This window comes from Poecilia formosa, unplaced genomic scaffold, assembly GCF_000485575.1.
Source record: "Poecilia formosa unplaced genomic scaffold, Poecilia_formosa-5.1.2 Scaffold480, whole genome shotgun sequence".
Lineage (NCBI taxonomy): Eukaryota > Metazoa > Chordata > Actinopteri > Cyprinodontiformes > Poeciliidae > Poecilia > Poecilia formosa.
The window spans coordinates 35,366-52,155 of record NW_006800419.1 but is presented as its reverse complement, the minus strand read 5'-3'; the positions used below and the strand labels follow the sequence as shown (position 1 = coordinate 52,155).

Sequence of the window (16,790 nt, the reverse complement as noted above, 5' to 3'; positions counted from 1 at the left end):
ACAGGTTCCTCCTGGTTCCTACAGGTTCCTCCTGGTTCCTACAGGTTCCTCCGGGTTCCTACAGGTTCCTCCGGGTTCCTCCAGGTTCCTCCGGGTTCCTCCGGGTTCCCGGGTTCCTCCGGGTTCCCGGGTTCCTCCGGGTTCCCAGGTTCCTACAGGTTCCTCCTGGTTCCTACAGGTTCCTCCGGGTTCCTACAGGTTCCTCCGGGTTCCTCCAGGTTCCTCCTGGTTCCTACAGGTTCCTCCAGGTTCCTACAGGTTCCTCCTGGTTCCTACAGGTTCCTCCAGGTTCCTACAGGTTCCTCCGGTTCCCAGGTTCCTCCAGGTTCCCAGGTTCCTCCTGGTTCTCCAGGTTCCTCCAGGTTCCCAGGTTCCTCCAGGTTCCCAGGTTCCTCCAGGTTCCTCCTGGTTTTCCAGGTTCCTCCAGGTTCCCAGGTTCCTCCAGGTTCCTCCGGGTTCCTGCTGACATGTTTAGTGTTTGTCATGAAGTAAATCGTCTCCAGCAGTTTTTCCTCATCTGCTTCTTTCTGCTCATGCCACTTGTCAGAACCAGCAGCGCCGGCCGCCATGTTGTTGGTCTGATGTCATGTCGTCTCAGTGTTGGAGGGAGACTCAGGCTAATTGGATAATCTCTGGAAACAGGAAGTTGTCAGAAAGCTTTGAGCAGCTTCCTGTGAGGAAACCTCCACCTTAACGAGGAGTTCATGATCCGGTGTGATCCGGTGAGCTGGGATCTGTTGAGGGGAAGTTCCCAACTCGTTAAGGTGGACGTTGCTGAGCTCCTGACCGAAGCTAATGGATTCTCTGTCCTCCTGTAGAGGGCGCTGCTACACAGAGAGACCCCAGTAAAGCTTAGCTGCACTTTACAGATGCGTCCCAGAGTAAGACTTCATCCTTTATCCAATTATCCTCCTCTTCTTCATCATCACTTCATGACTCTCCACCTTCACCGCTTCATCCACAAAATGAGTCAAACCAGGCAGGAAGCACGGAGGTGGAGGGTTGTTGACCTGGGAATACTGGTGGCAGACAGAAACCAGTTTATCCTCTGGAAAATGAACCACAGCGTTTGTTTCTAAATGGATCCACAACTAGTTAAAGATGCTAGCCTAATTGTGTTTTCATTTCCCATTAAACTAAAGGTCAACATTTTTCACCTCGACAATGCATGCTGGGCTGGCAAAACACAAAACGTCTGGATGGAAACAAACGCCTCAAAGTTTTCACGCCCCGTTAACCACAAGAGATCAGCTGAAACAAGCTAACAGGAGCTACTGTTCATTATACTAGCAGGTGCTAAGGTCACTAGGAGGAGCTAACGCCACTAGCAGGTGCTAACGCCACTAGCAGGAGCTAATGCCACTAGCAGGAGCTAACACCACTAGCAGGAGCTAACATATTTGGCTAGAGCTAACAGGAAATCGGAACAAACCGGAACGTAAAGAACAGATGATTAAAATGACATTGATTCTTCTTCCAGTCTTTGTAACAGTTTTAATATATCAGAGAAAATGTTCTGATTGGTTCTGATGAATCTGGACCTGAAGGTTCTGACAGAACACATCTCTCCCCATCTTAGCAGTGATATTTTCCATTCCACTATCAGAACGGCCATATTGGATTCTGAACGCGGTCAGCTCCTACTGGGATTCACCAGTTTGGGTTTTTTCTAAGCCAGACGGTTCTGATCCATTTAAATCTCCTCCAGCTGAAGGCAAACCCATCCTGGTTTCTCCAGAACCTTGTTTGGGTTTTGGTTCTGGATGCAACTGAAAGCTTCACTTCCTGTCGTGTCTCCCCATTCTGTCCATGAACTTCCTGTTTGGCCTCCATGACTGTGTCCATCCATCCTGAGTTCTGCATGCTCCCGGTCGGTTCTGGTTCTGCTGGTACATGTACAGCAATCGGGACCGAAACACTGATCTGGGCTTTTCCTGACGCCGTTCCTGCTCTTCCTGCTGTGTCCGCCTGCGCTGACTGCCGGGTTTGTTCTGCTCCACAGGAACCGATGAACGAACAGAACTTTGACTCGTACGTCAGCACTCTGACTGACATGTACACCCACCAGGACCGGTACCAGAGCCCGGAGAACAAGGCGCTGCTGGAGAACATCCGCCAGGCCGTCCAGGGGATCCAGGTCTGACCGGAGCGGGAAGCCGGTTCCGGAGGATCTGGACCCGGTTCCGCTCCTGTTTCTATCCTCATCAGTGTCTGGTTCTGTTCTCTTGGTTGGTGTTGCTTTGCTTTGGACTCAGACGTGTCTCGGTCCGACCCGGTCCGATGTGGCGTCCCGCTCATGGCTGCTCATCCTTCTTTAACATTGTTTACACCAAGACAAACTGGGCTGTACTGGTCAGACTGGGAGCCTGAACGTCTGGAATCAGACTCTGACGTTCCGGAAATCCTTCTGAACTTCTGCTGCAGATCCCATCATCCCATTGGGCCGCCTCCTTTCAGGCTTTTATTTTGAAATGCAAACGGCTGCAGGAAATGTAGGAGACAATCTGCCACCTGACTGGACAGTGGAGACCAGTGGAGACTTCCCAGTGGAGACCAGTGGGAGGAACTGAGTGGGAATATGCAATTTCTTATGAATCAAGGAGCAACGAGCTGAAAGCTGTTTTTACTGACGATTGATGTTTGTATGAATCTTTTCCTACATGGTGTTTTAGAGCCGCCTCTGTTCCATGTTTAGGTGTTTTATTCTGAGCTTCTCTGGATCTACAGGGTCAAAAGTCCTCCAGAACCGGTCCGATGGAGGCTTTGGGTCAGAACCGATGGGACATTTCCTCATCACACCTCATCATGCATGCACTTTATGGAAGCACGTTCCAGTATCGCTGCGCCATTGGTCCAGTTCATCCCTGAAAGGAAAACTCCGCCTCTCGCCTCCTTTTATGGTCGGTACCAGGTGAACCCTGACCTCCAGGGTCGCTGGCTGAGGTTCTGCTGCTCAGCCCGGCCGGGTCCAGGAGGAACCTATAGCTCCACCTGATGGGAGCCGTTTGAAACGTCACAAACTGGCAGCAACAACTTCAGGTTATTTAGTTTTTACAGGAAAGGGATGGACTTCAGCTTCAAAGTCACATTTTCACCCACATTCAGAAATGTCGAGTAAAAACTTGTTAAATATTTAGCTGGAAATTTGTTGCTAACTAAATGTTTAGCTTCAAGCTATATATTTAGCTCACGAACTAAATACCTCATTAACTGTTGAGTTTGAAGCTAAATATTTAGCTGTTAGCTAAATGTGGCGAAATGTTTGGTTTGAAATTGTGATGTTAATAGATGAATAACTCGGTGAAAATATAAATTTAAAAGATAAAAACATCTTTTTCTGCTACGACTGACTAAATAATCCAAATTATTGCTGTTCATTTTTCCGAACGGCCGCCTTTGTTCACGGCTTTTCTGGAAGAGAACCCAGAAGTAGATCTCAGCTCAGTTCTATATAATCCGCTCGGTTTTATGAGAAGAATAATCCATGCTTGGGATTTCTTGGATGCGTTTCCAGGATTAAACGTTTCCAGCTGAAGGGACCTCGGCTGGGATTATTATTCCCGTCTCTGCCTAAAAACAAGAAGCGGTGTCATTCCCAGTAAGCCTGGGTCGGATTCGTCCGTCCCTCCTCATCTGGGATCGCTGGGCCTCCGGCTACAGGAGGAGTTTTCCTGAAGGAAACGGATCTGCGGCTTCCTGCTTTGGTTTTCCTGCAGAACGGAGGAGTTAAAGCACAATTTAAAGATGTGAACACGCCTGAATGAAGAACCTCACCTGAAATAATCTTTTTATATCTTTGATTTCTTTCTTCATGTCAGACTTCCAGAAGCTTTTTTCCTACCAGACAGCATGACTTCCTGCTGACACCTTCAAGGTCACCAGGTTCCGTTTCTGTTGAATTGTGGAGTTTGTACAGTTTCTATCATGTTGGTGTTGCCATCTGTTGCTCTGAATAAATCCTGTGTTGCAACACCTGCAAAGAGCCTTTGTTGACCTTCATGAACAGCTGCAGGTTCTCCTTCCACATGACTTTACTGCAGGTGATTGAAGGTTTAATGTTTTTGTCCCACATGAAGAAGTTTCTGCTCTGGGATCTGAATCATCACAGGTTCATCGTGTCAACTGTAAGTCAGAAGGTCCAAAGTTGGTCATTTTATTAGGTACGCCTTGCTGGTACCAGGTTGGACCCGTTTACCTCCAGAGCCACTTTACACCATGTAGATGGAAGGTGTCTGAAACGTTACTGAGACGTTTGGAGTCTGACAGCATCAGGCAGTTGGATCTTCATCACAATAACAGTCTTCAGTCAGAGGGGTTTTTACAGTCACTGAAATACTGACCTCTATAGGAGATCAGTAATCTGAGTAATGTCAGATAGAACATCTAATTTCCCTCTGGGATTAAGATTTTTAATTGAATTATTAAAGAAAACTGAATCAATGTTTTTCATCAAAATATTAGTTTGAGGCTGTTCACACTGGTGCAATAAAACTATTTTATTATTTACACTGGAAATTAGCTTGAAAATAATTCATCACAATCTAGATCTCAATATTTTAAATCTCTGAATTTGGGATTTTAACAAGGATGTGTTTAATTTTGAGAGCTAATATACATTATTGTCACACAATGTAGTTTACCTAATGTGTATTATTTAATCCTTTAAAGAATTAAAAAATATTGACCCTTTAGTCCTAGACCAGGGGAGGCCAGCTCCAGGCCTGGAGGGCCGGTCTCCTGCAACTTATAGATGTGTGTCTACTTGAACACACCTGAGTCAAATAATGAGGTCATTAGTAGGACTCTGGAGAACGTGACTGCACTGCGGAGGTGTTTTCTCCCTGACTCCCCGTTAACATGTACAGCTCACTGGTTTCCAGTTCCTCTCCCAAGATGGCCGACAGGGTGGCGTCAGACAGCCGATGCGGTCTCACATTTGGCTGAAAAAAGCACCATGCTTACCAGAACCAAAGACATAAATACGCATTTATATGCTTATAAATGCGTATTTATGCCTACAACCAGAACTTTGAAGGAGTTGGAGGAACCAAAGACCAACAAGTTGAAGGTGGTGAATTTCCTCCAGGACACCAGAGGGCGCCAAAAGGCGCCAAGGCACCACTTCCGGGGTGAAAAATCCCCTTCCGGTGGGTAAAAAACAAACTGGACCGCGGTGACTCCAGCAGAACTTAAGTGGCTAACCGTGGCTGCTGAATGAACAGGCGGTTCAGTTCGGCTCGGTTCGGTTGGTCAGTATGGTGAAGTGTGTGGTCTCCGGCTGTCCGAACCGGGTGGACGGGTCCAATCATGGAGTGTTCGACGGAACCCAGAAACAATTCTTCACGTTCCCACAAGATCCAACAAGGGTCAAGGTAGGTCCAGTTTCATACCGGTACCGGAATTTGGAAGTTACGGTCCGGTTAGTGAGTTAGAAAGTCAAAGTTACTGAGGTTGCACAAAGACCTGGAGTGGACCACACTAGAACCGGACCAGTTCCAGCCTAGATTTAGTCCAGGCCAGGAACCGGCCTCCGCTGGGTTTCCCTGGAACCGGTTCATCAGGTCCAGAAGGTCCCGGATGTCCAGATCAGGATAATGGTTCCGCTCTGTTTGGAGTATCAGATGACGTTAAACTGGACTTGGACGAAATGTTCTGTTCGGTTCTCCGGTGCTGTTTTGGTTCTTCACTGGAAAACCACGTGACCTTTGACCTCTGAACCCAGAAAGAACCAATCAGGACTGACCTGACAAACATCCTTTTAGAGAATGAATCAGTTCCAGAGCGCCAGAGCTGGTTCTGGTTGGGTTCTAAACGAGTCGTTGGGTCCTTCCAGGTGTGGCTGGCGGCGCTGCGGCAGGCGGACCAGCAGAACCAGAACCAGAACCTGATCTGTGAGGACCACTTCCTACCAGAGGACATCTTGTCGGGTGACGTCAGCGCCGACGCCATTCCCATCATGCCTCCCTGCCTGGACGGGCCGCTGGACCCGTTGGACCGGTGGGGAGCCGGGTCGGAGGACGACGAGGACCAGTGGGTCGGAACCGCCGGGCCCGGTGAGGAAGAGGAGGATGAAGCCTGCCTTCCCTTTAACACCAAGATGGCTGCTCCAGAACTTCCTGCTCTGGACCCAACAGAACAGGTCAGAACCTCCAGCTGGACATTTACTGATCCGATCGACCCAGTTCTGCTGGATCAGAACCGGCCCAGTTGGCTCCCAGTAGAATTGATAACTGCTGTTCTGTTCCCACCTGCAGAACCCGGCTCTCAAAGCGGTGCCAGAAGGTCCGATTCTCAGGTAAGCGGTTCTAACCCGGTTCCATAGTGGTTCTGTCAGAAGTTTCCGGGTGGTATTGACTCGTGTCTCCCTACAGCCAGCAGCAGCAGAATGGGCCGATTCGGACCCAGACCCGGGAAGGTTGGTTCCGTCGAGTGGCGGTGGCGTCCGTGCGGTTCTGCGGGTCTCTAACCGGGCCATGTTGTCCCCAGACGTGTCACTGCTGGTTCTGACCCGGCGGTTCCTGGACCTGTTCCTGACGGCGCCGGACGGCTGCCTGGACCTGCGCAGCGCCATCGCTAGCCTCAGGACGCGCCGCCGCCGCGTCTATGACATCACCAACGTGCTGCAGGGCGTCCAGCTCGTCCAGAAGGAGTCTGTCAACCGGATCCGCTGGATGTGAGTGATCCGGTTCCGGGTCTGCCGCTCTCATGTGACGTCACACTTCCAGGAACTTTATAGCTGACAGCCATCTTGGTAGGCGGTTGCTATGGAGTTACTATGACAACACCAAACAAGCCACAGGCTTATAAGCAGCCCTCTCCTCGTTTCTAACTTCTAAACTATTTGAGTTCATTACTTTCCGAGTTCTCCACTGTGGAATACTAAGATAAACATCAGATATTTGCTGCCATTATTTACTAGCTTAGCTAATGTAGCTTTTATCTGCTAGCTAAGACAGACCTGTAGCCTAGCTGTTGCTACACGTTCTTACTCTGCCAGTCACCTGAACCTCATTATTCGCCTGCAGAGATCGTTTGTTCTTTATGAATCCATTGAAACTTTGATGGTTTTGCCCGCGGTTTCCAGGTGAAGCTCCTTCATGTTGCACTCTCACTTGCTCACTAGCTAGCTAACTTTATCGTAGCAGCAGATCAGAGGCAGCTTGTCCACATCCCGGCAGCTATTTTCTTCATGTATCTTTCTCCTCATTGGTCCAAAGTGTTGCATATTTTCTGTTGTTCTGGAAGCCGTGTTATGGCTATGCTACGATATGCTCTGCGCTGCCTACCAAGATGGCGGATCACTTCTTGTTTGGGAACTATGAATTAAATCTGGAGTCATTCGGAACCGGTCACATGGCTCCGGTGTTCTGTTTATCTGTGCTACCCGTAAATATGTCCTACCTGTGGAAGTTTTGTTTCCTCTGTTTTATTTCATTGCAAATTACAGTAAGGTTTATTTAATTTATTTTATTCCTGGCTTAATTAAGCTGCTGTATCACTTCATGTTTTTAGTTTACATGACAGCAGCTTGCAAATATATTTATAAGCTTTAGTTGTCGTCTGCAATGTCGTTACTGTAAACAATTCATTGTTTGGCGGTTGATCGGGACAAGATACGTTGTTTTGTGGGCTTTTTGTCCCTATACTTTACAATATTTTAGTTTAATTATACCCTTTATTATTAAACTTTGCTAAATACATGTTGGTAGCAATGTGGGATTGAAGCTGTAACAGCCGTGTAATATTAATTGCATCCCATCATTTCAGTGACCTGTGCAGTTCGGTGGACACATTGTGGCTGCTTTTAATAAAGTCTGTCATAAAACGTATTCATGGCGAAAAAGAGTCGCAGTGATCTGAATTTGTCTTGTTTAATTTAATTCCAATAAAAACCTGTCTCTGATGCTGATATTTTTGTTACAAACGCCAATGTATTTAAAATAATTTCAACAGGTAGGATATTTTAATAAAAGGATTACATCTATAGCTTTTCATTTTAAACGGGTAGGATATTCAGATGAAGGAAGTGATCTTCTTGTGGTTTCGTCGTAAATTGTTCCGATGCTAAGCTAACCGTAACTGCTAAGCTAACCGTAACTGCTAAGCTAACCGTAACTGCTAAGCTAACCGTAACTGCTAAGCTTCCACTTCAGTCACTCAAATAATCCAATATATTTAACATTAACAAACCGCTGTAGTTTGTAAACATGACGGTAGCAGTTTTAGACGGGCAGCACGGACAGACAGACTCAGCCATCTATCTGTGATATGGTAGGAAAACCTGACGAGGTAGCACAGATAGTCAGAACACCGGTCCAAACCCAGAAAAACCCTGTTTCCTTGCTTCCTGTCTGTGAGTGGTTCTGGTCAGTTCTGATGAATCCGGACCTTGAGGTCGGACTCGGTTCCTCCTTTCTGAACGAACAGATTCTGAACTGTTTGTTCTGATGGTTCTGTGGGGAATCAGAGGTCCAGTTTGTTTGCTGTGTATTTCAGACCTGTTACGCGACCAGAACCTCAGTTTCTCCCAGTATCTCCAGTGAAACCATTATGTTGTGTGCAGAGGAAGCAGCCCCGCCTCCAGCTACCTGGGTCAGAACCGGGCCCAGTCCAACATGGCCGACCTAAAGCTGGTGGAGGAAACTCTGGACTCTCTGATCCGGACCAGCGCCGAGCAGCTCTTCCACCTGACTGACGACCCGTACAACTCCAGATATCCTTCAGTCCGGTCCGGTTCGGTCGGGTTCAGAGTTTCTGCTCCTCCTGGACTTTACCAAGGGGAGCAGGCTGGTGGTTTTAACAGGTTCTGGTCGGTTCTGAAGGGTTCTGCTCACTAGTTTTGGAAGCCATGAAGTTTAAGTTTAATATTTACTGAAGGAAATTCATCCAGTGAAACATTTTACGGCCGACAGCTGATGTTCGATGCAAAACAGCAAATGATAACATTTCAAAGACAAATGAGGAAAACGTGTTGTGGTGTCGGCGCCTTTGCTGCTAATCAGTCTGGGAACCCAATCGGCTCACAAATAAGGACCATGTGATGAACTGCCTCCACATGTGACATGAATTAACCAATGAATGATCAAGTTGGTGCTTTAAAAGCCACCTGGTAGTTTATCTTCTCAACGGTGAAGACAAAGCAGCTGCCTGAGGTCAGATGCTGTTATTGGCCAACACCAGACCTCCAGGGCATGAAGCCCCCCAAACCCCCCTTCAGAGACGTCACTGTCCGTTTCAGCGCTGCGGAACAGTAAGGGGTTTTCCAGGCAGGGACCGGTCAGGAACCTCTGGACCGGTCAGGAACCTCTGGACCTGGGGCAAGAGAAGAACTGATGACGGTTAACGGGTGGTGGAAAACCTCTAAAGACCTGGAGACCGGCACCGGAGGTCCGAGGCCCGGCGCCGAGGCCCTGGTCTCTGACCCGGCGCCAAGGCCCGGGCCTCAGACCCGGACCTCGGCGCCGGGCCTCGGACCCCGGCTGCTTTCCTGTTCTGTCTGTACATTAAAACGTTTCTGCTGAAGTGATCGGGTCTGGTTCTGTTGGGCTCAAACTGAAACGTCCTGCTGCTCCACGTTAGTCGTTTAAATATCTGCTAAACATGAAAGGAACCAGTAATGGTGAGCAGGATCCTCGGAAAAGAACCGGACCAGAACCCTGCTGGAAGGAGGGGGTATCGGGATCGGTTCTGGACCCGATACCCCCTGTTCTGGTCACACTGTTGAACCTTTAGCAGAACCAAATGTTCTGGTTCTGGTCCAGGTTTAGAACTTGTCCCTCTGCCTTTGGATCAGAACCGGTTCTCCTTGACGGCGGTCCGGTCCAGGCTGGCCTACGTGACCCGGCAGGACCTGGTCGAGCTGCAGAACCTCCAGAACCAGACGGTTCTGGTGGTGAAGGCGCCGGAGGAAACCAAGCTGGAGGTTCCAGCTCCCTCTGAGGTGAGCAGAACCACAGAGTGGGTCGGGCCGGGTCACAATCAAACTGAGGTTCTGTTCTGATCCAGGACAGCATCCAGATCCACCTCAAGGGCGGGACGGGTCCGATCCGGGTTGTGACCTGCGACGCTGGAACCACTGGAGAAGCGGGCTTTTCTCCCCTGGAGGAGAGTCGGATCAGAACCTCTGAGCTGCACACAGGTAGCTTCAGAACCAAGCCGGGTCCACCAGAACCTCTGACCTATTGAAGAAACCAGTGAGTTCTGGGTCCAGGTTCTGGTTCTGTTGGTACCTCAGAGGTTTCAGCTGAACCAGAACCGGGTTCTGCTCCGTTTGGACCCGACTGAATAGTTTGGGTCATCAGATACTCCAGAACCTGGTGGTTCTGATGACACCCAGCTGTGATTGACTGACTGGTGATCAGGTGACCCCTGTTCTGGTTCCAGGTCAGCAGAACCGGGTCCAGAGCGCGTAGCTCCAACCGGGCCAGCGGGTGGCACTGCAGGCTGAGAACAGGTGGAACGATCCAACACGGCTTTACAGAGGGACCGGACCGGAACCAGGGACCGGACCGGAACCAGGAGTGAAGTGATACTGGGACCTTTATTATTATTTTTATTTTTTTTATTTCCTGTTTGGTTCTGGTTTTGTTTTGAACTCAGAACTTTCTGACAGAACCGGGCCGGGATGTTCTGAAATAAAGAGTAAATAAAACCTGGACTGGTTCTGAGTCTCTGACCCGTTGAGCTGCTGCAGCGGTTCTGAAGGCAGATTCCTAAAAGGTTCTGACCTGCTGGACCGGCAGTTCCACAGAACGACAGAACCAAGTCTGGACCTGCAGAGACTGGATCCTGGTTCTGGACCGGGCCTCTGGGTCCAACCCGTCCTGGAGGAATGAAACTGAGCAGAACCAGAACCGACTGGACTTTCAGTCCGTTTATTATGGAATGTTTCTGCTGAGTCATGATTCTGTTCGCGTTGCACATTTCATCATCAAAATACAGCAACACACACTTCCTGTCACATGCTGGTTCTGCCGGTTCCGGCTCGGTCCGAGTCACCTCAAAGGGAAAAGTTCTGCTAAGCTCTGGTTCTTCCATCGCTCTGCTGGCCTCTGATTGGCTGGACGGAGTTTGTTCAGGGTGGGCGGAGCTAAAACACTTCCTCTTCCTCACAGCCGTAATCTGGAAAACATGGATGCATTGGTCGGTTCTGGTTCTGGTTCTGATGGGTCAGGGAAAGTTGTGGACCGACCTCCAACCAGCCGCAGTGCACTGACGCAGTCTTCCTCTGCCGCCTCCTCCTCTTCCTCTGTCTCCACTGGGGGCGGGGCTTCGGCAGGGGCGGGGCCTGGGACAGCTGCAGGAGGAGCTTCAGGTACGGCCTCTGATGCCGTTTCCGTGACGACTGCTGTTTCCACCTGAAATCGATTAAACAAAATGGAGTCAGGAAGAACTGACTGACTCGGGGTGTCCTGGTCCGGTGATCCGGGGTTTACCTGTGGAGCAGCTTTCTTTTTCCGTGGTGTGGAGGAAATGAGGCGCCGGAACCTGGAACAGGAAGCAGGAAGTTAAGCTCTGATCACCGATCAGGCAATCGATTGCTCGGGTCTGATACCTCTTGGTCATCATGGTGGCGCCGGCAGACAGCTCTGCATTGGCGTCGCCAGCCTTCCTGCGGCGGCGGCTCAGGCGTTTGCGCGGGGCAGCGCCGGCGCCCCCTGGGGGCTCGGAAGCGGGACTTCCTGCTGGCTGGTTCAGGTCTCTCAGGACGTCATAGTTGATCTTACTGGAGATCTTCTTCCTCTCCAGCATCTTCTCGATGGCCTCGCCCGCCGTGGCAGCCTCAATCTGCTCTCGCTTCTTGTATTTCTTCTTCTGCAGATGGGGAAAGGTCAGAGGTCAGAGCAGGCAGCCGGCCCCTGCTATGCAGACTGTTAGACTCTGTTTCCAACCTTCTCCTTGTAGGTGCCCTGCTCCTTCTCCTTGGTGATTCTCTCCTCCTTCTCTGTAAACACAAGCAGCCAATCAGGATCCTCCGTGTTTAATCAGCCAATCAGGATCTTCCGTGTTGACCGGTCCTCACCCTTCTGCTCCTTCAGGTAGTCTGCGTTCTGCTTGGTCCAAAGCTCAGTCTTCACCTCCACCTCCTTCTCATTCAGGATGTACTGCAGCAGACAGCAGCAGCCAATCAGAGGCCGGCGTGATGACAGCCAATCAGCATGCCTCTGACTGGAACCAGGCGCTCACCTTATCGATCTCCTGATCATCGATTCCTTCCAGATCCAGCTCTCCGCTCGGGGATGGATCCTCTGGAAAACAAACCCTCAGTGACATCACAGCGCCCTTTGCTAGATGGTCACGTAACCATGGTGATTTTTCTTTAAAGGTTTTATTGGCTCTAGTGGCCTTTTAGTGAATTGGCAGGAAAGTGGGTAATGAGAGAGAGGGAAAAGGCAAAGGTCACCAGGCCGGGAATCGAACCTGCGATGGCTACGTCCAGGACTTCCATGTGCTTAACCGCTGCGCCACTGCAGCACCTCGTAACCATGGTGATTAATGATTTAACTAGTTACTAGTCTGTATAACTATGCTGACTTTATGACCCACTGATGGTTGTTTAGTAAAGGTACTGGTTTTATAATGATGTAATAACTGGTAATTGATGATGTAATAACTGGTAATTGATTATGTATTACCACATGGTGATGGAATAGTTCCTGATTAGTTTGTACCATCTGGGTTCTGGTCCGGTTCTGGCAGATTGAAGGTGTGAAAGCTCTCCTGGAGGCCCAGGCTGGCGTTCCCCAGGATGGAGGCCAGAGAGGCGCCCTGGGCGGGTAGCCCGGCTCCCTCCGTTTCTACTTCCTGTGGCGCCCTGCCCCCCTCCTCCTGGATCACCTGACACAGGAAGTCCTGCGTCAGCCGCTGGGCGGCGGCCTGCAGGTCGGCGTCGTCCCCCTCCTTGTCCTCCGGGTCGGACGGAGAGGACAGGACGTCCTCATCCTCCGGATCTGAAACCAGGGAGAGCAGCGGACTTTATCTAGGGCTCCATCTCGGCTCAGGACAAGGAGGAAACCCTGAGGAACTCCGTTTAAAGCCGCAGTGAGGATGTAAACGACCTTGATGTCGCCTTCGCCCTCAACATGCCTCGTCTAGATCGTCCTTCTGTATCCCACACAGTTTTAATAAAACAGAACCAGAGCGGCTGGAGCCTGAATAACCAATCTGGTTTCTGCTCTCCCACTCATGGATCAGTTCTGGTTCTGGTGGAGTTGTGCTTATGTGTGATCTGGTCTGAATTGGACCTGCTGTGGTTCTGGACGGACCCATTTCCTTGGCGTAGGCGGCGTAGATCCCCCTGAGTTTGGGCCGGCTCTTTTCCAGCTCTGTCTCGATCTCCTCCTTGTAGCAGCTGATTTCTCCTGGCGGAACCAAAGCAGACAGAGTTGGATCACCGGCTGCTCCCGCTCAACCCGGTTCAGCTTTCCTGAAGATTCCCGGCCTGACCTTCGACCTCGTCCAGCTTCCGGGCCAGCTCCTGCTCCAGCTGCAGAGGAGGATGTTAAATCCACTTCAATATTTGATCTGAATCTATCTGTGATCAACTGGTCTCCCCTGGCTAACCAAGAGGACAACAAAGACTGAACAGGTCCAAACTGAGCATGTTCAGAAACACCCGACTGCAAAAACATTCATCGCTTTAATGCCCCTGGCCAATCAGAGGCCAGGAGATCTACCTGCTGCATCTTGACTTTGTGCTGGCCGGCAGTGAAGGACGGCGGATCACATTCCTGCTCCAGATCCACCCGCATGAACTCATCGATGGTCAGCTGACTGGTGGGCGTGTCCTCAAACTCTGTTAGCCTGCAGGGACAGAAGGAGGGATCTGATGGGATCCACTGACCAACACTGTCACATTTTTAATAACTCCATTCAGAAAGGAAGCGCTAGCTAAAGGTGGGATTTACTGACTGGGATCCAATAGGATCAACTGACTGCTACATGGATCTAGAATCCACTGGCATCTTCTTATATCTCCATCCATCCATCCATCCATCCATCCATCCATCTTCTTCCTCTTATCCGGGGTCGCGGGGTCAGCAGCCCAAGTAGGGAGGCCCAGACTTCCCTCTCCCAGCCTCTGTTCCAGCTCCTCTGGGGGAATCCCGAGGCGTTCCCAGGATCATCGTCCCTCCAGCGTGTCCTGGGTCTTCCCCTCCTCTCAGTGGGACATGATCTCCTCACCAGGGAGGCGTCCATCCTGACCTGATGCCTGAGCCTCAACTGGCTCCTCTCGACGTGGAGGAGCAGCGGCTCTGCTCAGAGTCCCTCCTGGACGACCGAGCTTCTCTCTCTAGAGCCCAGACACCCGTTTCGGCCGCTTGTATCCGTGACCTAGTTCCTTCGGTCACGACCCAAAACTCATGACCATAGATGAGGGTGGGAACGTAGATGACTGGTAAATCATCAGATCTACTGACTGGGATCTTATGGAGCCTATTGTGATCTCCTGGTTGGGACCAGTCCTGTCGATCCTGTGATCCTGGTGAATCCAGACGGATCCACCAGGATCTAGAGACTGAACTAGTGATAATGTTCTCATATCTTTAATGTTAGCTTGGAATCATAAGAACCTATTAGGATCCACTGACCTCTGGCAGTAGATCCCTGTGATATCATTGGATCCCTAGGAGTCTGGTTAAAAATGATCTTTATCTACAGGGATCCATTCTGCAGGGATCCACTGGGATCTCACTCACCTCTTCCTCAGAGTGGTCTGGCACACCTTCACCACGCCGATCACGTCCTTCACCGAGCGCCGAAACTTGTGCATCCGAGCCGCTACCAGGAGAGCTGGGGGGGGGACCGTCATGAGCCACATGAATGTTGCTGTTGCCATGGTGACAACCTTACCTGCTCCACAGAGCCCAGACGGTCGGCGACCCGTGTGCATCCAGTCCCTCTTCATCCTCTGCACCAGGCGGAGCGCCGTCATGGAAACCTCGTGGTTCTTGTCTCCAAACTCCAGCATGTGAGCGAAGCGAGGGATGTACAGGCACGGGTCTGAGGGGGAGCAGGGTCGGTCACTGCAGGTATTGATGCTGCTCTAAGCTGCAGCAGGTACCTGAATACCCGACCACAACCTCACTTGGCTCAAATGTTTCCAGGTCTGACAAATTCAAGATGGCCGCCATAGAAAATTTATTTGTGCAACAAATTTGCCAATATTTATCACAGATGATGAAACTATATGACTATGCTGGATAAGGTTATAGAAATCATGTTTACTGATATTTTTCAAGATGGCCGCCATGAATCAATTTCTGCGTTAAAATCACTAAAATGAGTTTGGTGTGAAATTACAGCCTGAATTTTTTCAGCATTAGAAATTCTTTGTCTTTTCTGACCCAAAGGATCAGAACCAGAACCTCATCCACTTCACTCACATTCTGAACTACAAACCTGATCATAAACCACTTATGGGTCAGAACCAGAACCGTTACTCTCCCTGCAGGCTCATGGCTCCCCCTGCTGGAGAAGCACAGGAAAACAAGCTGGACCCAAGATGGCGGCGGGAGGCGGACAGCAGCGCGAGGACAGGTTTTAATCCGGACCGGACCGAGGCGGGTCCAAAAGGTAACACACACAGATGAAATGTGCACGAAACGGACGGGTTCGGCGCGCTTAGTGAGCCGCTGCTAACTGACCACGGACCCGAGCAGCAGAACCGGACCACAAGCTGGTTCTGGAGTCAGAACCGCACCGTTTTGGTTCTGCTCTGCAACCGGACCGGGTGTCTGCTGGGCCCGTCAGTTCGGGATAAAACGGAAAGGTGCTGCGAGGTTCCGATAAAAGATGACAGCCGAACCCAAACTGGATCTCCAGGTCTGATCCAAACAACAGGATCAATAACCAGTGATTCCAGGATCTGCTGTTTGGATTGACCTGCAGAACCTCCAGGCTCGGTTCTCCAGAATCTTCCGGCTGTCCGGTCCAGATTCCCTAAGTAGTCCCACCAGGGCCGGCCGAAGGCATATGCGAGTTAAGCAGCTTTTAGGGGCCCCAAGAAAACCTTATTTAAAATAACACTGAATAAATCCTGATGCTGAAAAATAAAACATTCACTTGTTTACTGTGAATTTTAAGTTAAAATGACATTTAGAAACCAGAGGGACCAAACTGGGACCAGCAGAACCAACCGGACCGGATTGGTTTAGGCTCCTTTGTGCTCCCAGCTGTTTGGATAATCTGAATTATAATCCCTCTGACCTAGACAGGAAGCGGCCATGTTGTGATGGGAGGAAGAGGAGGAGATGGCAGCGGAGCTTTTCTCCACCAGCCTTCCTCACGGCGAGGACGAGGAAGAGGAGGAGGACACAAAGAAGAACTTCGTCCAGCTGAGCGAACCCGAGGAATCCGCCAAGCGGAACGCCATCGGCATCGACGATGATGATGATGATGATGATGAGAGACTCAGCTGGCAGGGAGCCCACCCCACCCTGAGGGAGAGGTAAACAACAACATGGCGGTGTGGGCGGGGCTTCACCACTTCCTGTGCTGAAGACAAACATCACATTCCACCATGTTTCAGTTTATTTAAGTTCTGGTCCCAGTTTGGACCGGTTCAGAACCATATATTACTTTCAATGTGAACCGGGTCCAACCTGGTCAGACAGCACCACTTGAACAGTACCCCCTGCTGGCAGGTGACACGTTGGCAGGTGACACGGCGCCCCCTGCAGGCAGGTGACAGCGGCTGGTTTCTGTTTGTCTGCAGGAACGCTCTGATGTTCAACAACGAGCACATGGCTGACATCCACTTCATTGTGGGTCCGCCTGGAGAAACGCAG

The 16,790-nt window shown here is 50.3% G+C and overlaps 4 protein-coding genes and 1 long non-coding RNA gene across 16 annotated transcripts in view; 4 read left to right on the top strand and 1 right to left on the bottom strand.

Annotated features, from left to right (window-relative positions):
• myt1la (myelin transcription factor 1-like, a) overlaps positions 1–3,980 on the top strand; it is a 36,498-nt gene extending 32,518 nt beyond the window's left edge. For 5 of the 6 annotated variants that reach the window (XR_001659686.1, XR_001659687.1, XR_001659688.1 and 2 more), the window contains 2 exons: positions 2,003–3,608; positions 3,664–3,980. Coding sequence is in view for 1 of the 6 variants with exons in the window: in XM_016664330.1 (XP_016519816.1) it covers positions 2,003–2,143 (141 nt within the window). In the remaining 5 variants the exon portion in view is untranslated. Of the gene's footprint in view, positions 1–2,002 lie in introns of all 6 variants that reach the window. The other variant, XM_016664330.1, reaches the window with a different exon arrangement.
• An 876-nt stretch (positions 3,981–4,856) lies between these two features.
• e2f6 (E2F transcription factor 6) lies at positions 4,857–10,657 on the top strand. Of its 2 annotated transcripts, none has more exons than XM_007578428.2 (9): positions 4,857–5,372; positions 5,834–6,139; positions 6,255–6,295; positions 6,372–6,415; positions 6,487–6,673; positions 8,564–8,713; positions 9,826–9,940; positions 10,006–10,138; positions 10,384–10,657. In XM_007578428.2, the coding sequence occupies exons 1-9, from the start codon at positions 5,256–5,258 to the stop codon at positions 10,410–10,412; spliced, it is 1,122 nt and encodes a 373-aa protein (XP_007578490.1). In that variant the 5' UTR covers positions 4,857–5,255; the 3' UTR covers positions 10,413–10,657. The 2 variants fall into 2 exon arrangements, with proteins under 2 accessions (XP_007578490.1, XP_016519832.1); XM_016664346.1 differs by having other exon boundaries at positions 4,861–5,372; positions 10,006–10,193.
• Positions 10,658–10,851: 194 nt separating this feature from the next.
• The window catches only part of LOC103156402 (transcription factor IIIB 90 kDa subunit-like), a 13,649-nt gene continuing 7,710 nt past the window's right edge, over positions 10,852–16,790 (bottom strand). Inside the window, exons 7-19 of one of the 4 annotated variants that reach the window (XM_007578433.2) lie at positions 14,854–15,003; positions 14,700–14,793; positions 13,677–13,803; positions 13,447–13,486; positions 13,245–13,361; positions 12,672–12,950; positions 12,187–12,248; positions 12,023–12,104; positions 11,892–11,944; positions 11,555–11,814; positions 11,436–11,487; positions 11,192–11,357; positions 10,852–11,121 (exon numbers count right to left, since the gene is read on the bottom strand). In XM_007578433.2, coding sequence (XP_007578495.1) covers positions 11,090–11,121; positions 11,192–11,357; positions 11,436–11,487; positions 11,555–11,814; positions 11,892–11,944; positions 12,023–12,104; positions 12,187–12,248; positions 12,672–12,950; positions 13,245–13,361; positions 13,447–13,486; positions 13,677–13,803; positions 14,700–14,793; positions 14,854–15,003 — 1,514 coding nt within the window. In that variant the 3' untranslated portion in view covers positions 10,852–11,089. Of the gene's footprint in view, positions 11,122–11,191; positions 11,358–11,435; positions 11,488–11,554; positions 11,815–11,891; positions 11,945–12,022; positions 12,105–12,186; positions 12,249–12,671; positions 12,951–13,244; positions 13,362–13,446; positions 13,487–13,676; positions 13,804–14,699; positions 15,004–16,790 lie in introns of all 4 variants that reach the window. The other 3 variants (XM_007578435.2, XM_016664339.1, XM_016664340.1) reach the window with 3 other exon arrangements.
• LOC103156401 (BTB/POZ domain-containing protein 6-B-like) overlaps positions 15,404–16,790 on the top strand; it is a 4,014-nt gene continuing 2,627 nt past the window's right edge. For 2 of the 3 annotated variants that reach the window (XM_016664343.1, XM_016664342.1), the window contains exons 1-2: positions 15,404–15,576; positions 16,218–16,450. In XM_016664343.1, coding sequence (XP_016519829.1) covers positions 16,254–16,450 — 197 coding nt within the window. In that variant the 5' untranslated portion in view covers positions 15,404–15,576; positions 16,218–16,253. Of the gene's footprint in view, positions 15,577–16,213; positions 16,451–16,790 lie in introns of all 3 variants that reach the window. The other variant, XM_007578429.2, reaches the window with a different exon arrangement.
• Positions 16,641–16,790, top strand: part of LOC107833925 (uncharacterized) — an 823-nt gene continuing 673 nt past the window's right edge. The window contains exon 1 of the long non-coding RNA XR_001659695.1: positions 16,641–16,661. This is a non-coding gene — a long non-coding RNA (uncharacterized LOC107833925). The remainder of the gene's footprint in view (positions 16,662–16,790) is intronic.